The sequence below is a fragment of the Panulirus ornatus genome, chromosome 69 (genome assembly GCF_036320965.1).
Source record: "Panulirus ornatus isolate Po-2019 chromosome 69, ASM3632096v1, whole genome shotgun sequence".
Lineage (NCBI taxonomy): Eukaryota > Metazoa > Arthropoda > Malacostraca > Decapoda > Palinuridae > Panulirus > Panulirus ornatus.
In genome coordinates, this window is record NC_092292.1 from 1043254 (window position 1) to 1063181 (window position 19928).

Consider the following 19928-nt stretch of genomic DNA (forward strand, 5'->3'; position numbering starts at 1 on the left):
CACATCTCTCTTACCCTTACGTTACTCACTCGATCAAACCACCTCACACCACACATTGTCCTCAAACATCTCATTTCCAGCACATCCATCCTCCTGCGCACAACTCTATCCATAGCCCACGCCTCGCAACCATACAACATTGTTGGAACCACTATTCCTTCAAACATACCCATTTTTGCTTTCCGAGATAATGTTCTCGACTTCCACACATTCTTCAAGGCCCCCAGAATTTTCGCCCCCTCCCCCACCCTATGATCCACTTCCGCTTCCATGGTTCCATCCGCTGCCAGATCCACTCCCAGATATCTAAAACACTTCACTTCCTCCAGTTTTTCTCCATTCAAACTCACCTCCCAATTGACTTGACCCTCAACCCTACTGTACCTAATAACCTTGCTCTTATTCACATTTACTCTTAACTTTCTTCTTCCACACACTTTACCAAACTCAGTCACCAGCTTCTGCAGTTTCTCACATGAATCAGCCACCAGCGCTGTATCATCAGCGAACAACAACTGACTCACAACTGGTATAACATCAAAATCCAGTCTTACTGTTAGATATCCTAATTTACCATCTTATGTAATGCCAGTACCTCACAGTCAGGAATTACCTGTGCCAGAGCCTCCAAGAAACAGTGGAATAACTCATCTTTTGAAAACCACTTTTCTGTATACCCACATCAGTTGGGAGCTTTCTTCTTTATACTCTGTCACACATCCCACAGCTCCTGGTTTAGCAGTAGTGTTTCCCTATCCTTAGCTTTTGTTCTCACACCAACTCATGACTTTACCTCTAAGACATATTCTCTCAAACTGTTTTGCTCTTTTATCCATGTGCAGTGTATCACTCTACTGCAGAGCAACCAGGTTTCTTTCTTCAAACATATAAGCTGTCTCTCCTTTCTTCTCTTCTTGGTTACATCCATGCACATTAAGACACCCCAGCCTGAGCCTTTGAGGAGGATGAGCTCTCCCTGCTTGGCTCCTTCATTTGTTCCAACTTTTAGATTTTGAAATACAAGAAGAAGGGATCTTCAGCTCCCTTTTCCCACTTATCCCATTGCTTTACAACATGCAGGGAATAGAAAGGAATTCTGTCTCCCCTACCACAAATAAGATTAAAACGTTTTAGAGATTTTTTCCTGTAATTCTAGGAGAAATAAGAAATATGGATGGAGTAACTACAGAACCTTGAATAAATGATTTTCTAAAGTGGTAGCTGCTTTGAGAAATTGTAGAATTCAAGAAAGAAATGCAGTTAGTTCTAGGTTCTAGTTCTGCCAGCCTAGCAGATTTCATAGGTACTCAGAGGTAGGTAGTTAGGTACTTTTAAATGATAGCTGGTTATTGTGCCATCAATATCTTCTCAATACATACCTATGTTGTTTTAGTTTTTGACATAAATTTTGAAACCATATCCTTCACCTTTTTAACTTTCCTACTGTCTCCTGGCACCTTTGTTCTAACTTTCACTTTATAGATTTTATAAACTCTTGTGTAACAATATCATGTATGCTGGTAGTGCAGTTACATTTTTCCTTAGAAATTAAGATCAGTTTTGAAACCACAACTGTATCACCTTTTTTTATTTGTGTTTTTCCCTGATCTTGACTTTGTTTTCAAGAAGTGTACATTCGACATTAATGTATTGCAGGAAATATCATATTTGATGTATATTACATTGACTAGTGAATGGTTTGTTTACCCATACAGATGCTCATTGTATCCAGATGGTGGAAAGTGGAATTGCAGAAAAGCTACTGAAAGTTTTATCCAGCCACAACTCAGGTGAAGGCGACATTCGACTTCAACATGCTCTGTTGTCTGCTCTTAGGAATCTTAGCATTGCCAAAGAAAATAAGCCAGTACTGGTTACTCAAGTAAGTAAGCAGAACCAATATGATTACTGTATTTTTGTTGTAGTGTTGGAGTTCATCTTTAACAAACTACAGCATTTGCAACTTAATTCCATGTGCATTCCACTTCCATTTTTTGTTTTATATGGGGTGTCTAAATGTGTGTGGATGTAACCAAGATGAGAAAAAAGGAGAGATAGGTAGAATGTTTGAGGAAAGGAACCTGGATGTTTTTGCTCTGAGTGAAACGAAACTCAAGGGTAAAAGGGAAGAGTGGTTTGGAAATGTTTTGTGAGTAAAGTCAAGGGTTAGTGAGAGGACAAGAGCAAGGGAAGGAGTAGCACTACCCCTGAAACAAGAGTGGTGAGAGTATGTGATAGAGTGTAAGAAAGTAAACTCTAGATTGATATGGGTAAAACTGAAAGTGGATGGAGAGAGATGGGTGATTATTGGTGCATATGCACTTGGGCATGAGAAGAAAGATCATGAGAGGCAAGTGTTTTAGGAGCAGCTGAATGAGTGTGTTAGTAGTTTTGATACACGAAACCAGGTTATAGTGATGGGTGATTTGAATGCAAAGGTGAGTAATGTGACAGTTGAGGGAATAATCGATGCACATGAGGTGTTCAGTGTTGTAAATGGAAATGGTGAAGAGCTTGTAGATTTGTGTGCTGAAAATGGACTGTTGATTGGGAATACCTGGTTTAAAAAGAGAGACATACATAAGTATACTTATGTAAGTAGGAGAGATGGCCAGAGAGCGTTATTGGATTATGTGTTAATTGATCGGCGCGTGAAAGAGAGACTTTTGGATGTTAATGTGCTGAGAGGTGCAACTGGAAGGATGTCTGATCATTATCTTGTGGAGGTGAAGGGGAAGATTTGTAGAGGTTTTCAGAAAAGAAGAGAGAATGTTGTGGTGAAGAGAGTTGTGAGAGTAAGTGAGCTTGGGAAGGAGACTTGTGTGAGGATGTATCAGGAGACTCTGAGTGCAGAACGGAAAAAGGTTAGAGCAAAGGATGTAAGGGGAGTGGGGGAGAATGGGATGTATTTAGAGAAGCAGTGATGGCTTGTGCAAAAGATGCTTGTGGCATGAGAAGCATGGGAGGTGGGCAGATTAGAAAGGGTAGTGAGTGGTGGGATGACGAAGTAAGATTGTTAGAGAAAGAGAAGAGAGAGGCATTTGGATGATTTTTGCAGGGAAATAGTACAAATAATTGGGAAATTAATAAAAGAAAGAGGCAGGAGTTCAAGAGAAAGGTGCAAGAGGTGAAAAAGAGGGCAAATGAGAGTTGGGGTGAGAGAGTGTTATTAAATTTTAGGGAGAATAAGATGTTTTGGAAGGAGGTAAATAAAGTGCGTAAGACGAGAACAAATGGGAACATTGTTGAAGCGGGTGAATGGGGATGTAATGACAAGTAGTGGTGATGTGAGAAGATGGAGTGAGTATTTTGAAGGTTTATTGAATGTGTTAGATGATAGAGTGGCAGATATGGGGTGGTTTGGTCGAGGTTGTGTGCGAAGTGAGAGGGTTAGGGAGAATGATTTGGTAAACAGAGAAGGGGTAGTACAAGCTTTGCATAAGATGAAAGCTGGCAAGTTTTGGATGTTATTGAAGTGGAATTTATTAAAAAATGGGGTGACTGTGCTGTTGACTGGTTGATAAGGATATTTAATGTATGGATGGCTCATGGTGAGGTGCCTGGGGATTGACGGAATGCATGCATAGTGCGGTTGTACAAAGGCAAAGGGGGTGAGTGTGAGTGCTTTAATTACAAAGATATAAGTTTATTGAGATGCTCTGTGGAAGGTATTAAGAATATATGGTGTTGGAGGCAAGTTACTGTTAGCAGTGAAAAGTTTTTATCGTGGATGTAAGGCATGTGTACGAATAGGAAGAGAGGAAAGTGATTGGTTCTCAATGAATATCAGGTTGCAGCAGGGGTGCGTAATGTCTCCGTGGTTGTTTAATTTGTTTATGGATGGGGTTGTTAGGGAGGTGAATGCAAGAGTTTTGGAAAGAGGGGCAAGTATGAAGTCTGTTGGGGATGAGAGAGCTTGGGAAGTGAGTCAGTTGTTGTTTGCTGATGATACAGCGCTGGTGGCTGATTCATGTGAGAAACTGCAGAAGCTGGTGACTGAGTTTGGTAAAGTGTGTGAAAGAAGAAAGTTAAGAGTAAATGTGAATAAGAGCAAGGTTATTAGGTACAGTAGGGTTGAGGGTCAATCCAATTGGGAGGTAAGTTTGAATGGAGAAAAACTGGAGGAAGTAAAGTGTTTTAGATATCTGGGAGTGGATCTGGCAGCGGATGGAACCATGGAAGCGGAAGTGGATCATAGGGTGGGGGAGGGGGTGAAAATTCTGGGAGCCTTGAAGAATGTGTGGAAGTCGAGAACATTATCTCTGAAAGCAAAAATGGGTATGTTTGAAGGAATAGTGGTTCCAACAATGTTGTATGGTTACGAGGCGTGGGCTATGGATATAGTTGTGTGCAGGAGGATGGATGTGCTGGAAATGAGATGTTTGAGGACAATGTGTGGTGTGAGGTGATTTGATTAAGTAACGTAAGGGTAAGAGAGATGTGTGGAAATAAAAAGAGCGTGGTTGAGAGAGCAGAAGAGGGTGTTTTGAAGTGGTTTGGGCACATGGAGAGAATGAGTGAGGAAAGATTGACCAAGAGGATATATGTGTCGGAGGTGGAGGGAACGAGGAGAAGTGGGAGACCAAATTGGAGGTGGAAAGATGGAGTGAAAAAGATTTTGTGTGATCGGGGCCTGAACATGCAGGAGGGTGAAAGGAGGGCAAGGAATAGAGTGAATTGGATCGATGTGGTATACCGGGGTTGACGTGCTGTCAGTGGATTGAATCAAGGCATGTGAGGCGTCTGGGGTAAACCATGGAAAGCTGTGTAGGTATGTATATTTGCGTGTGTGGACGTATGTATATACATGTGTATGGGGGGGGGGTTGGGCCATTTCTTTTGTCTGTTTCCTTGCGCTACCTCGCAAACGTGGGAGAGAGCGAAAAAAAAAAAAGTTTATTGAGTATTCCTGGGAAATAATATGGGAGAGTATTGATTAAGAGGGTGAAGGCATGTACAGGGCATCAGATTGGGGAAGAGCAGTGTGGTTTCAGAAGTGATAGAGGATGTGTGGATCAGGTGTTTGCTTTGAAGAATGTATGTGAGAATACTTAGAAAAGCAAATGGATTTGTCTGTAGCATTTATGGATCTGGAGAAGGCATATGATAGAGTTGATAGAGATGCTCTGTGGAAGGTATTAAGAATATATGGTGTTGGAGGCAAGTTACTGTTAGCAGTGAAAAGTTTTTATCGTGGATGTAAGGCATGTGTACGAGTAGGAAGAGAGGAAAGTGATTGGTTCTCAATGAATGTCAGGTTGCGGCAGGGGTGCGTAATGTCTCCGTGGTTGTTTAATTTGTTTATGGATGGGGTTGTTAGGGAGGTGAATGCAAGAGTTTTGGAGAGAGGGGCAAGCATGCAGTCTGTTGTGGATGAGAAGGCTTGGGAATTGAGTCAGTTGTTTTTTGCTGATGATACAGTGCTGGTGACTGATTCGGGTGAGAAACTGCAGAAGCTGGTGACTGAGTTTGGTAAAGTGTGTGAAAGAAGAAAGCTGAGAGTAAATGTGAGTAAGAGCAAGGTTATTAGAGTCAGTAGGGTTGAGGGACAAGTCAATTGGGAGGTATGTTTGAATGGAGAAAAAGTGGAGGAAGTGGAGTGTTTTAGAGATCTGGGAGCAGATTTGGCAGCAGATGGAACCATGGAAGCTGAAGTGAGTCACAGGGTGGGGGAGGGGGCGAAAGTTCTTGTAGCGTTGAAGAATTTTTGAAAGGCGAGAACATTATCTGGGAAAGCAAAAATGGGTATGTTTGAAGGAATAGTGGTTCCAACAATGTTATATGGTTGCGAGGCGTGGGCTATAGATAGGGTTGTGTGGAGGAGAGTGGGTGTGCTGGAAATGAGATGTTTGAGGACAATATGTGGTATGAGGTGGTTTGATCGAGTAAGTAATGAAAGGGTAAGAAAGATGTGTGGTAATAAAAAGTGTGTAGTTTAGAGAGCAGAAGAGGGTGTATTGAAATGGTTTAGTCATGTGGAGAGAATGAGCGAGGAAAGATTGACCAAAAGGATATATGTGTCTGAGTTGGAGGGAATGAGGAGAAGTGGGAGACCAGTTTGGAGGTGGAAGGATGGAGTGAAAAAGATTTTGAGTGATCAGGGCCTGAACATGCAGGAGGGTGAAAGGTGTGCAAGGATTAGAGTGAATTTGAACGATGTGGTATACCGGGGTCGATGTGCTGTCAGTGCATAGAACTAGGGCATGTGAAGCTTCTCAAGTAAACCATGGTAAGTTTTGTGGGGCCTGGATGTGGAAAGGGATCTATGGTTTCAGGTGCATTATACATGACAGCTAGAGACTAAGCGTGAACGAATGTAGCCTTTGTTGTCTTTTGCTAGCTCTACGTCGCACAAGTGCGGGGGAGGGGGGTGTCATTTCATGTGTGGTGGGATGGCGACAGGAATGAAGAAAGGCAGCAAGTGTGAATTATGTACGTGTATATATATTGGAAAGGATCACAACTTTCTGCGTGATCAAGATGTTCCTATGAGTCCACAGGGAAAATGAAACACGATAAGTTCCCAAGTGCACTTTCGTGTAATAATCACATCATCAGGGGAGAAACAAGATCTAAGTTAAAGTACCCTAGATCTTTCATTGATAAATCCCTTAAGTTAGCAAAGAAATCATTTTATAAAGTTGAGCCCAAATCTCCCATTGACACCAGGAATCTTTTAGTTCTTCATTTGGATATTAATTTCACTTTACTTCCCATGTTGCTTAAATCCATTAATGTAAATATTGCCTTCAGCAACAATGATACTATAAAGAATATCTTAATCAGGAATTCATCAGAAATTTCTCCTGGATGCATCTATAAAGTGCCATGTAGAAATTGTGATAAGTTTTATTTTGGGCAGACTGGTAAGGATCTTTCTGTAAGACTTAAGCAACATAAATATAGTATAAGAACGGGACAAGAATCAAATGCCTTGTTTAATCAAGTTAAAAACTATGCTCATTGTATTGACTGGAGTAATGCCATCTCGGTTATTAACTCTATTACCACAAGAAATATCATCCATAAACAAATTAAACAACCATGGAGACATCACACACCCCTGCCACAAACCTACATTCACTGAGAACCAATCACTTTCCTCTCTTCCTACACGTACACATGCCTTACATCCTCGATAAAAACTTTTCACTGCTTCTAACAACTTGCCTCCCACACCATATATTCTTAATACCTTCCACAGAGCATCTCTATCAACTCTATCATATGCCTTCTCCAGATCCATAAATGCTACATACAAATCCATTTGCTTTTCTAAGTATTTCTCACATACATTCTTCAAAGCAAACACCTGATCCACACATCCTCTACCACTTCTGAAACCACACTGCTCTTCCCCAATCTGATGCTCTGTACATGCCTTCACCCTCTCAATCAATACCCTCGCATATAATTTCCCAGGAATACTCAACAAACTTATACCTCTGTAATTTGAGCAGTCACTTTTATCCCCTTTGCCTTTGTACAATGACACTATGCAAGCATTCCGCCAATCCTCAGGCACCTCACCATGAGACATTATTATTATTTATTTTTATTTTATTATACTTTGTCGCTGTCTCCCGCGTTTGCAAGGTAGCGCAAGGAAACAGACGAAAGAAATGGCCCAACCCCCCCTCCCCATACACATGTATATACATATGTCCACACACGCAAATATACATACCTACACAGCTTTCCATGGTTTACCCCAGACGCTTCACATGCCTTGATTCAATCCACTGACAGCACGTCAACCCCGGTATACCACATCGCTCCAATTCACTCTATTCCTTGCCCTCCTTTCACCCTCCTGCATGTTCAGGCCCCGATCACACAAAATCTTTTTCACTCCATCTTTCCACCTTCAGTTTGGTCTCCCTCTTCTCCTCGTTCCCTCCACCTCCGACACATATATCCTCTTGGTCAATCTTTCCTCACTCATTCTCTCCATGTGCCCAAACCACTTCAAAACACCCTCTTCTGCTCTCTCAACCACGCTCTTTTTATTTCCACACATCTCTCTTACCCTTACGTTACTTAATCAAATCACCTCACACCACACATTGTCCTCAAACATCTCATTTCCAGCACATCCATCCTCCTGCACACAACTCTATCCATAGCCCACGCCTCGCAACCATACAACATTGTTGGAACCACTATTCCTTCAAACATACCCATTTTTGCTTTCCGAGATAATGTTCTCGACTTCCACACATTCTTCAAGGCTCCCAGAATTTTCGCCCCCTCCCCCACCCTATGATCCACTTCCGCTTCCATGGTTCCATCCGCTGCCAGATCCACTCCCAGATATCTAAAACACTTCACTTCCTCCAGTTTTTCTCCATTCAAACTCACCTCCCAATTGACTTGACCCTCAACCCTACTGTACCTAATAACCTTGCTCTTATTCACATTTACTCTTAACTTTCTTCTTCCACACACTTTACCAAACTCAGTCACCAGCTTCTGCAGTTTCTCACATGAATCAGCCACCAGCGCTGTATCATCAGCGAACAACAACTGACTCACTTCCCAAGCTCTCTCATCCCCAACAGACCTCATACTTGCCCCTCTTTCCAAAACTCTTGCATTTACCTCCCTAACAACTCCATCCATAAACAAATTAAACAACCATGGAGACATCACACACCCCTGCCACAAACCTACATTCACTGAGAACCAATCACTTTCCTCTCTTCCTACACGTACACATGCTTTACATCCTCGATAAAAACTTTTCACTGCTTCTAACAACTTTCCTCCCACACCATATATTCTTAATACCTCCCACAGAGCTTCTCTATCAACTCTATCATATGCCTTCTCCAGATCCATAAATGCTACATACAAATCCATTTGCTTTTCTAAGTATTTCTCACATACATTCTTCAAAGCAAACACCTGATCCACACATCCTCTACCACTTCTGAAACCACACTGCTCTTCCCCAATCTGATGCTCTGTACATGCCTTCACCCTCTCAATCAATACCCTCCCATATAATTTACCATTTACCATGAGACATTATTTTTTTTATTATTATTATACTTTGTCGCTGTCTCCCGCGTTTGCGAGGTAGCACAAGGAAACAGACGAAAGAAATGGCCCAACCCCCCCCCATACACATGTATATACATACGTCCACACACGCAAATATACATACCTACACAGCTTTCCATGGTTTACCCCAGACGCTTCACATGCCTTGATTCAATCCACTGACAGCACGTCAACCCCGGTATACCACATCGCTCCAATTCACTCTATTCCTTGCCCTCCTTTCACCCTCCTGCATGTTCAGGCCCCGATCACACAAAATCTTTTTCACTCCATCTTTCCACCTCCAATTTGGTCTCCCTCTTCTCCTCGTTCCCTCCACCTCCGACACATATATCCTCTTGGTCAATCTTTCCTCACTCATTCTCTCCATGTGCCCAAACCACTTCAAAACACCCTCTTCTGCTCTCTCAACCACGCTCTTTTTATTTCCACACATCTCTCTTACCCTTACGTTACTCACTCGATCAAACTACCTCACAGCACACATTGTCCTCAAACATCTCATTTCCAGCACATCCATCCTCCTGCGCACAACTGTATCCATAGCCCACGCCTCGCAACCATACAACATTGTTAGAACCACTATTCCTTCAAACATACCCATTTTTGCTTTCCGAGATAATGTTCTCGACTTCCACACATTCTTCAAGGCCCCCAGAATTTTCGCCCCCTCCCCCACCCTATGATCCACTTCCGCTTCCATGGTTCCATCCGCTGCCAGATCCACTCCCAGATATCTAAAACACTTCACTTCCTCCAGTTTTTCTCCATTCAAACTCACCTCCCAATTGACTTGACCCTCAACCCTACTGTACCTAATAACCTTGCTCTTATTCACATACATACATTAAATAACCTTACCAACCAGTCAACAATACAGTCACCCCCTTTTTTAATAAATTCTACTTCAATATCATCCAAACCCTCTGCCTTGGTGGCTTTCATCTTCCGCAAAGCTTTTACTACCTCTTCTCTGTTTACCAAATCATTTTCCCTAACCCTCTCACTTTGCTCACCACCTCGACCAAAACACCCTATATCTGCCTCTCTATCATCAAACACATTCAACAAACCTTCAAAATACTCCCTCCATCTCCTTCTCACGTCACCATTACTTGTTATCACCTCCCCATTAGCCCCCTTCACTGAAGTTCCCATTTGCTCCCTTGTCTTATGCACTTTGTTTACCTCCTTCCAAAACATCTTTTATTCTCCCTGAAATTCAATGATACTCTCTCACCCCAATTCTCATTTGCCCTCTTTTTCACCTCTTGCACATTTCTCTTGACCTCTTGCCTCTTTCTTTTATACATCTCCCACTCATTTGCATTACTTCCCTGCAAAAATTGTCTAAATGCCTCTCTCTTCTCTTTCACTAATAATCTTACTTCTTCATCCCACCACTCACTACCCTTTCTAATCTGCCCACCTCCTATGCTTCTCATGCCACAAGCATCTTTTGCGCAAGCCATCACTGCTTCCTTAAATACATCCCATTCCTCCCCCACTCCCCTTACCTCCTTAGTTCTCACCTTTTTCCATTCTGTGCTCAGTCTCTCCTGGTACTTCCTCACACAAGTGTCCTTCCCAAGCTCACATACTCTCACCACTCTTTTCACCCCAACATTCTCTCTTCTCTTCTGAAAACCTCTACAAATCTTCACCTTCGTCTCTACAAGATAATGATTAGACATCCCTCCACTTGCACCTCTCAGCACATTAACATCCAAAAGTCTCTATTTTGCATGCCTATCAATTAACACGTAATCCAATAATGCTCTCTGGCCATCTCTCCTACTTACATATGTATACTTATGTATACCTCTCTTTTTAAACCAGGTATTCCCAATCAACTGTCCTTTTTCAGCACATAAATCTACAAGCTCCTCACCATTTTCATTTACAACACTGAACATCCCATGTACACCAATTATTCCCTCAACTGCCACATTATTCACCTTAGCATTCAAATCACCCATAGCTATAACCCAGTCTCGTGCATCAAAACTACTAACACACTCACTCAGCTGCACCTAAAACACTTGCCTCTTATGATCTTTCTTCTCATTCCCAGGTGCATATGCACCAATAATCACCCACCTCTCTCTCAACTTTCAGTTTTACCCATATCAATCTAGAGTTTACTTTCTTACACTGTATCACATACTCCCACCACTCCTGTTTCAGGAGTAGTGCTACTCCTTTCCTTGCTCTTTTCCTCTCACTAACCCCTGACTTTACTCCCAAGACATTCCCAAACCACTCTTCCACTTTACTCTCGAGCTTCATTTCACTCAGAGCTAAAACATCCAGGTTCCTTTCCTGAAACATACTACTTATCTCTCCTTTTTTCTCATCTTGGTTACATCCACACACATTTAGACACCCCTATCTGAGCCTTCGAGGAGGATGAGCACTCCCCGCGTGACTCCTTCTGTTTCCCCTTTTAGAAAGTTAGAATACAAGGAAGGTTATTAGGTAAAGTAGGGTTGAGGGACAAGTTAATTGGGAGGTAGGTTTGAATGGAGAAAAGCTGGAGGAAGTGAAGTGTTATAGATATCTGGGAGTGGATTTGAGAGTGGATGGAACCATGGAAGCGGAAGTGAATCATAGGGTTGGGGAAGGGGTGAAAGTTCTGGGAGCAATGAAGAATGTTTGGAAGTCGAGAACATTATCTCGGAAAGTCAAAATGGGTATGTTTGAAGGAATAGTGGTTCCAACAATGTTATATGGTTGTGAGTCGTGGGCTATGGATAGAGTTGTGGAGAGAAGGGTGGATGTGCTGGAAATGAGATGTTTGAGGACTATATGTGGTGTGAGATGGTTTGATGGAGTAAGTAATATAAGGGGAAGAGAGATGTGTGGTAATAAAAAGATTGTGGTTGAGAGAGCAGAAGAGGGTGTTTTGAAATGGTTTGGTCACATGGAGAGAATGAGTGAGGAAAGATCGACTAAGAGGTTATATGTGTCAGAGGTGGAGGGAACGAGGAGAAGTGGAAAACCAAATTGGAGGTAGAAAGATGGAGTGAAAAAGATTTTGAGTGATTGTGGCCTGAACATGCAGGAGGGTGAAAGGCGTGTAAGGAATAGAGTGAATTGGAACGATGTGGTATACCAGGGTCGACGTGCTGTTAATGGATTGAGCCAGGGCATGTGAAGCGTCTGGGGTAAACCATGGAAAGTTTTGTGAGGCCTGGATGTGGAAAGGGAGCTTTGGTTTTGGTGCATTATTACATGACGGCTAGAGACTGAGTGTGAACGAATGTGGCCTTTGTTGTCTTTTCCTAGCGCTACCTCGCGCACATTTGGGGGGAGGGGGTTGTTATTTCGTGTGTGGCAGGGTGGCGATGGGAATGAATAAAGGTAGACAGTATGAATTATGTACATGCGTATATGTGTATATGTCTATGTGTGTATATATATGTATACGTTGAGATATATAGGTATGTATATTTGCATGTGTGGATGTCTATGTATATACATGTGTGTGTGGGTGGGTTGGGCCATTTCTTTCGTCTGTTTCCTTGCACTATCTCGCTAACGCGGGAGACAGCGACAAAGCAAAATGAATATAAGAATATATATAAGTTTATGAATGCTCGTTGTCTCTCTTGGACAATCGCATGTTTACCAAATGGCATCCTAGCTTCGTCTCTTTGATGTATATCAACTGACAGTTATATTTCTCTCTTGTGTCTCCCCTGATGATGTGATTATTACACGAAAGTGGACTTGGGAACTTATCATGTTTAATTTTCCCTGTGGACTCAGGAATGTGTATATATGTATGTCTGTGTATGTGTGTACATATGTATACAGTGGAAATGTATTGATATGTATATGTGCGTGTGTGGACGTGTATGTATAGACGTGTATATGGGTGGGTTATGCCATTCTTTCGTCTGTTTCGTTGCGCTACCTCGCTAATGTGGGAGACAGCGACAAAGTATAATGAATATAGATGATAATTAATGACTTGTTTTAAGATAGATATGAAAATAGTGATGGCAAATACCTGGTTTAAAAAGAGAGATATACATGAATATACTTATGTGAGTATGAGAGATGGTCAAAGGGCATTATTGTACTACGTGTTAATTGATTGGCCTGTAAAAGTGAGGCTTTTGGATGTTAATGTGCTGAGAGGGGCAGCTGGAGGGATGTCTGATCACTATTTTGTATATATATGTATGTGTGTGTGTGTGTATATGTGCGTTTGTATGTGTATGTGTGTGTATGTGTATATGTATATATATATGTATATTATCCCTGGGGATAGGGGTGAAAGAATACTTCCCACGTATTCCTCGCGTGTCGTAGAAAGCGACTAGAGGGGACGGGAGCGGGGGGCCAGAAATCCTCCCCTCCTTGTATTAACTCTCTAAAATGGGAAACAGAAGGAGTCACGCGGGGAGTGCTCATCCTCCTCGAAGGCTCAGAGTGGGGTGCCTAAATGTGTGTGGATATAACCAAGATGTGAAAAAAGGAGAGATAGGTAGTATGTTTGAGGAAAGGAACCTGGATGTTTTGGCTCTGAGTGAAACGAAGCTCAAGGGTAAAGGGGAAGAGTGGTTTGGGAATGTCTGGGGAGTAAAGTCAGGGGTTAGTGAGAGGACAAGAGCAAGGGAAGGAGTAGCAATACTCCTGAAACAGGAGTTGTGGGAGTATGTGATAGAATGTAAGAAAGTAAATTCTCGATTGATATGGGTAAAACTGAAAGTTGATGGAGAGAGGTGGGTGATTATTGGTGCATATGCACCTGGGCATGAGAATAAAGTTCATGAGAGGCAAGTGTTTTGGGAGCAGCTGAATGAGTGTGTTAGTGGTTTTGATGCACGAGACCGGGTTATAGTGATGGGTGATTTGAATGCAAAGGTGAGTAATGTGGCAGTTGAGGGAATAATTGGTGTACATGGGGTGTTCAGTGTTGTAAATGGAAATGGTGAAGAGCTTGTAGATTTATGTGCTGAAAAAGGACTGATGATTGGGAATACCTGGTTTAAAAAGCGAGATATACATAAGTATACTTATGTAAGTAGGAGAGATGGCCAGAGAGCGTTATTGAATTACGTGTTAATTGACAGGCGTGCGAAAGAGAGATTTTTTGGATGTTAATGTGCTGAGAGGTGCAACTGGAGGGATGTCTGATCATTATCTTGTGGAGGCTAAGGTGAAGATTTGTATGGGTTTTCAGAAAAGAAGAGTGAATGTTGGGGTGAAGAGGGTGGTGAGAGTAAGTGAGCTTGGGAAGGAGACCTGTGTGAGGAAGTACCAGGAGAGACTGAGTACAGAATGGAAAAAGATGAGAACAATGGAAGTAAGGGGAGTGGGGGAGGAATGGGATGTATTTAGGGAATCAGTGATGGATTGCGCAAAAGATGCTTGTGGCGTGAGAAGAGTGGGAGGAGGGTTGATTAGAAAGGGTAGTGTGTGGTGGGATGAAGAAGTAAGAGTATTAGTGAAAGAGAAGAGAGAGGCATTTGGACGATTTTTGCAGGGAAAAAATGAAATTGAGTGGGAGACGTATAAAAGAAAGAGACAGGAGGTCAAGAGAAAGGTGCAAGAGGTGAAAAAAAGGGCAAATGAGAGTTGGGGTGAGAGAGTATCATTAAATTTTAGGGAGAATAAAAAGATGTTCTGGAAGGAGGTAAATAAAGTGCATAAGACAAGGGAGCAAATGGGAACTTCAGTGAAGGGCACAAATGGGGAGGTGATAACAAGTAGTGGTGATGTGAGAAGGAGATGGAGTGAGTATTTTGAAGGTTTGTTGAATGTGTTTGATGATAGAGTGGCAGATATAGGGTGTTTTGGTCGAGGTGGTGTGCAAAGTGAGAGGGTTAAGGAAAATGATTTGGTAAACAGAGAAGAGGTAGTGAAAGCTTTGCGGAAGATGAAAGCCGGCAAGGCAGCAGGTTTGGATGGTATTGCAGTGGAATTTATTAAAAAAGGGGGTGACTGTATTGTTGACTGGTTGGTAAGGTTATTTAATATATGTATGACTCATGGTGAGGTGCCTGAGGATTGGCGGAATGCGTGCATAGTGCCATTGTACAAAGGCAAAGGGGATAAGAGTGAGTGCTCAAATTACAGAGGTATAAGTTTGTTGAGTATTCCTGGTAAATTATATGGGAGGGTATTGATTGAGAGGGTGAAGGCATGTACAGAGCATCAGATTGGGGAAGAGCAGTGTGGTTTCAGAAGTGGTAGAGGATGTGTGGATCAGGTGTTTGCTTTGAAGAATGTATGTGAGAAATACTTAGAAAAGCAAATGGATTTGTATGTAGCATTTATGGATCTGGAGAAGGCATATGATAAGAGTTGATAGAGATGCTCTGTGGAAGGTATTAAGAATATATGGTGTGGGAGGAAAGTTGTTAGAAGCAGTGAAAAGTTTTTATCAAGGATGTAATGCATGTGTACTTGTAGGAAGAGAGGAAAGTGATTGGTTCTCAGTGAATGTAGGTTTGCGGCAGGGGTGTGTGATGTCTCCATGGTTGTTTAATTTGTTTATGGATGGGGTTGTTAGGGAGGTAAATGCAAGAGTTTTGGAAAGAGGGGCAAGTATGAAGTCTGTTGGGGATGAGAGAGCTTGGGAAGTGAGTCAGTTGTTGTTCGCTGATGATACAGCGCTGGTGGCTGATTCATGTGAGAAACTGCAGAAGCTGGTGACTGAGTTTGGTAAAGTGTGTGGAAGAAGAAAGTTAAGAGTAAATGTGAATAAGAGCAAGGTTATTAGGTACAGTAGGGTTGAGGGTCAAGTCAATTGGGAGGTGAGTTTGAATGGAGAAAAACTGGAGGAAGTGAAGTGTTGTAGATATCTGGGAGTGGATCTGGCAGCGGATGGAACCATGGAAGCGGAAGTGGATCATAGGGTGGGGGAGGGGGCGAAAATTCTGGGGGCCTTGAAGAATGTGTGTAAGTCGAGAACATTATCTCGGAAAGCAAAAATGGGTATGTTTGAAGGAATAGTGGTTCCAACAATGTTATATGGTTGCGAGGCGTTGGCTATGGATAGAGTTGTGCGCAGGAGGATGGATGTGCTGGAAATGAGATGTTTGAGGACAATGTGTGGTGTGAGGTGGTTTGATCGAGTGAGTAACGTAAGGGTAAGAGAGATGTGTGGAAATAAAAAGAGCGTGGTTGAGAGAGCAGAAGAGGGTGTTTTGAAGTGGTTTGGGCACATGGAGAGAATGAGTGAGGAAAGATTGACCAAGAGGATATATGTGTCGGAGGTGGAGGGAACGAGGAGAAGAGGGAGACCAAATTGGAGGTGGAAAGATGGAGTGAAAAAGATTTTGAGTGATCGGGGCCTGAACATGAATCAGCCACCAGCGCTGTATCATCAGCGAACAGCAACTGACTCACTTCCCAAGCTCTCTCATCCGCAACATACTTCATACTTGCCCCTCTTTCCAAAACTCTTGCATTCACCTCCCTAACAACCCCATCCATAAACAAATTAAACAACCATGGAGACATCACACACCCCTGCCGCAAACCTACATTCACTGAGAACCAATCACTTTCCTCTCTTTCTACACGAACACATGCCTTACATCCTCGATAAAAACTTTTCACTTCTTCTAACAACTTGCCTCCCACACCATATATTCTTAATACCTTCCACAGAGCATCTCGATCAACTCTATCATATGCCTTCTCCAGATCCATAAATGCTACATACAAATCCATTTGCTTTTCTAAGTATTTCTCACATACATTCTTCAAAGCAAACACCTGATCCACACATCCTCTCCCACTTCTGAAACCACACTGCTCTTCCCCAATCTGATGCTCTGTACATGCCTTCACCCTCTCAATCAATACCCTCCCATATAATTTGCCAGGAATACTCAACAAACTTATACCTCTGTAATTTGAGCACTCACTCTTATCTCCTTTGCCTTTGTACAATGGCACTATGCACGCATTCCGCCAATCCTCAGGCACCTCACCATGAGTCATACATACATTAAATAAGTTACCAACCAGTCAACAATACAGTCATTCCCCTTTTTTAATAAATTCCACTGCAATACCATCCAAACCTGCTGCCTTGCCGGCTTTCATCTTCCGCAAAGCTTTTACTACCTCTTCTCTGTTTACCAACTCATTTTCCCTAACCCTCGCACTTTGCACACCACCTCGACCAAAACATCCTATATCTGCCACTCTATCATCAAACACATTCAACAAACCTTTAAAATACTCACTCCATCTCCTTCTCACATCACCACTACTTGTTATCACCTCCCCATCTGCGCCCTTCACTGAAGTTCCCATTTGCTCCCTTGTCTTACGCACTTTATTTACCTCCTTCCAGAACATCTTTTTATTCTCCCTAAAATTTAATGATACTCTCTCACCCCAACTCTCATTTGCCCTTTTTTTCACCTCTTGCACCTTTCTCTTGACCTCCTGTCTCTTTCTTTTATACGTCTCCCACTCAATTTCATTTTTTCCCTGCAAAAATCGTCCAAATGCCTCTCTCTTCTCTTTCACTAATACTCTTACTTCTTCATCCCACCACTCACTACCCTTTCTAATCAACCCACCTCCCACTCTTCTCATGCCACAAGCATCTTTTGCGCAATCCATCACTGATTCCCTAAATACATCCCATTCCTCCCCCACTCCCCTTACTTCCATTGTTCTCACCTTTTTCCATTCTGTACTCAGTCTCTCCTGGTACTTCCTCACACAAGTCTCCTTCCCAAGCTCACTTACTCTCACCACCCTCTTCACCCCAACATTCACTCTTCTTTTCTGAAAACCCATACAAATCTTCACCTTAGCCTCCACAAGATAATGATCAGACATCCCTCCACTTGCACCTCTCAGCACATTAACATCCAAAAGTCTCTCTTTCGCGCGCCTGTCAATTAACACGTAAGCCAATAACACTCTCTGGCCATCTCTCCTACTTACATAAGTATACTTATGTATATCTTGCTTTTTAAACCAGGTATTCCCAATCATCAGTCCTTTTTCAGCACATAAATCTACAATCTCTTCACCATTTCCATTTACAACACTGAACACCCCATGTATACCAATTATTCCCTCAACTGCCACATTACTCACCTTTGCATTCAAATCACCCAACACTATAACCCGGTCTCGTGCATCAAAACCACTAACACACTCATTCAGCTGCTCCCAAAACACTTGTCTCTCATGATCTTTCTTCTCATGCCCAGGTGCATATGCACCAATAATCACCCATCTCTCTCCATCAACTTTCAGTTTTACCCATATTAATCGAGAATTTACTTTCTTACGTTCTATCACATACTTCCACAACTCCTGTTTCAGGAGTACTGCTACTCCTTCCCTTGCTCTTGTCCTCTCACTAACCCCTGACTTTACTCCCAAGACATTCCCAAACCACTCTTCCCCTTTACCCTTGAGCTTCGTTTCACGCAGAGCCAAAACATCCAGGTTCCTTTCCTCAAACATACTACCTATCTCTCCTTTTTTCACATCTTGGTTACATCCACACACATTTAGGCACCCCAATCTGAGCCTTCGAGGAGGATGAGCACTCCCCGCGTGACTCCTTCTTCTGTTTCCCATTTTAGAAAGTTAAAAAAATACAAGGAGGGGAGGATTTCTGGCCCCACGCTCCCGTCGCCTCTAGTCGCTTTCTACGACACGCGAGTAACGCGTGGGAAGTATTCTTTCACCCCTATCCCCAGGGATAATATACATATATATATACACATACACACACATACACACACACACGCACACATACACACACACACACATACATATATATACATGTGAAAAATGTAAGAAACAATTTAGAAAACTGAAACTTCTAGCTTGAAATGAAATGAAAAAATGAATGTCACATAATGGTTCAACCTCTGGCTATGGAAAGGAAATGTTTAATTTATTTACACAAACGTAAATAGTAGTTCTCATCAATTTAACCACTGTATCAATAAGCTTCAATGTCTAAGTTACATTTTTTCCAATTGCACTATTTTCTTGTCAAAGCACCATGTATGAAAACTATCACTCCAGTAACACAACTATAAACATAACATAACTTAACTGATATATTCTGTAATTGTTTCATACATCCTTCATTCAGAAATCTTTTTTGTAGATTGTATATGACAGCTTTATATATGGAAAATAAATATATATATATATATATATATATATATATATTTTTTTTTTTTTTATACTTTATCGCTGTCTCCCGCGTTTGCGAGGTAGCGCAAGGAAACAGACGCAAGAAATGGCCCAACCCCCCCCCATACACATGTATATACATACGTCCACACACGCAAATATACATACCTACACAGCTTTCCATGGTTTACCCCAGACGCTTCACATGCCTTGATTCAATCCACTGACAGCACGTCAACCCCGGTAGACCACATCGCTCCAATTCACTCTATTCCTTGCCCTCCTTTCACCCTCCTGCATGTTCAGGCCCCGATCACACAAAATCTTTTTCACTCCATCTTTCCACCTCCAATTTGGTCTCCCTCTTCTCCTTGCTCCCTCCACCTCCGACACATATATCCTCTTGGTCAATCTTTCCTCACTCATCCTCTCCATGTGCCCAAACCACTTCAAAACACCCTCTTCTGCTCTCTCAACCACGCTCTTTTTATTTCCACACATCTCTCTTACCCTTACGTTACTCACTCGATCAAACCACCTCACACCACACATTGTCCTCAAACATCTCATTTCCAGCACATCCATCCTCCTGCGCACAACTCTATCCATAGCCCACGCCTCGCAACCATACAACATTGTTGGAACCACTATTCCTTCAAACATACCCATTTTTGCTTTCCGAGATAATGTTCTCGACTTCCACACATTCTTCATGG

At 42.3% G+C, this 19928-nt stretch overlaps 1 protein-coding gene across 2 annotated transcripts in view; it reads left to right on the plus strand.

Annotated features, from left to right (window-relative positions):
* vimar (visceral mesodermal armadillo-repeats) overlaps positions 1-19928 on the plus strand; it is a 320050-nt gene that overhangs the window by 212593 nt on the left and 87529 nt on the right. For both annotated transcript variants that reach the window (XM_071660119.1, XM_071660118.1), the window contains exon 10: positions 1716-1882. In XM_071660119.1, the coding sequence (XP_071516220.1) occupies positions 1716-1882 (167 nt within the window). The remainder of the gene's footprint in view (positions 1-1715; positions 1883-19928) is intronic.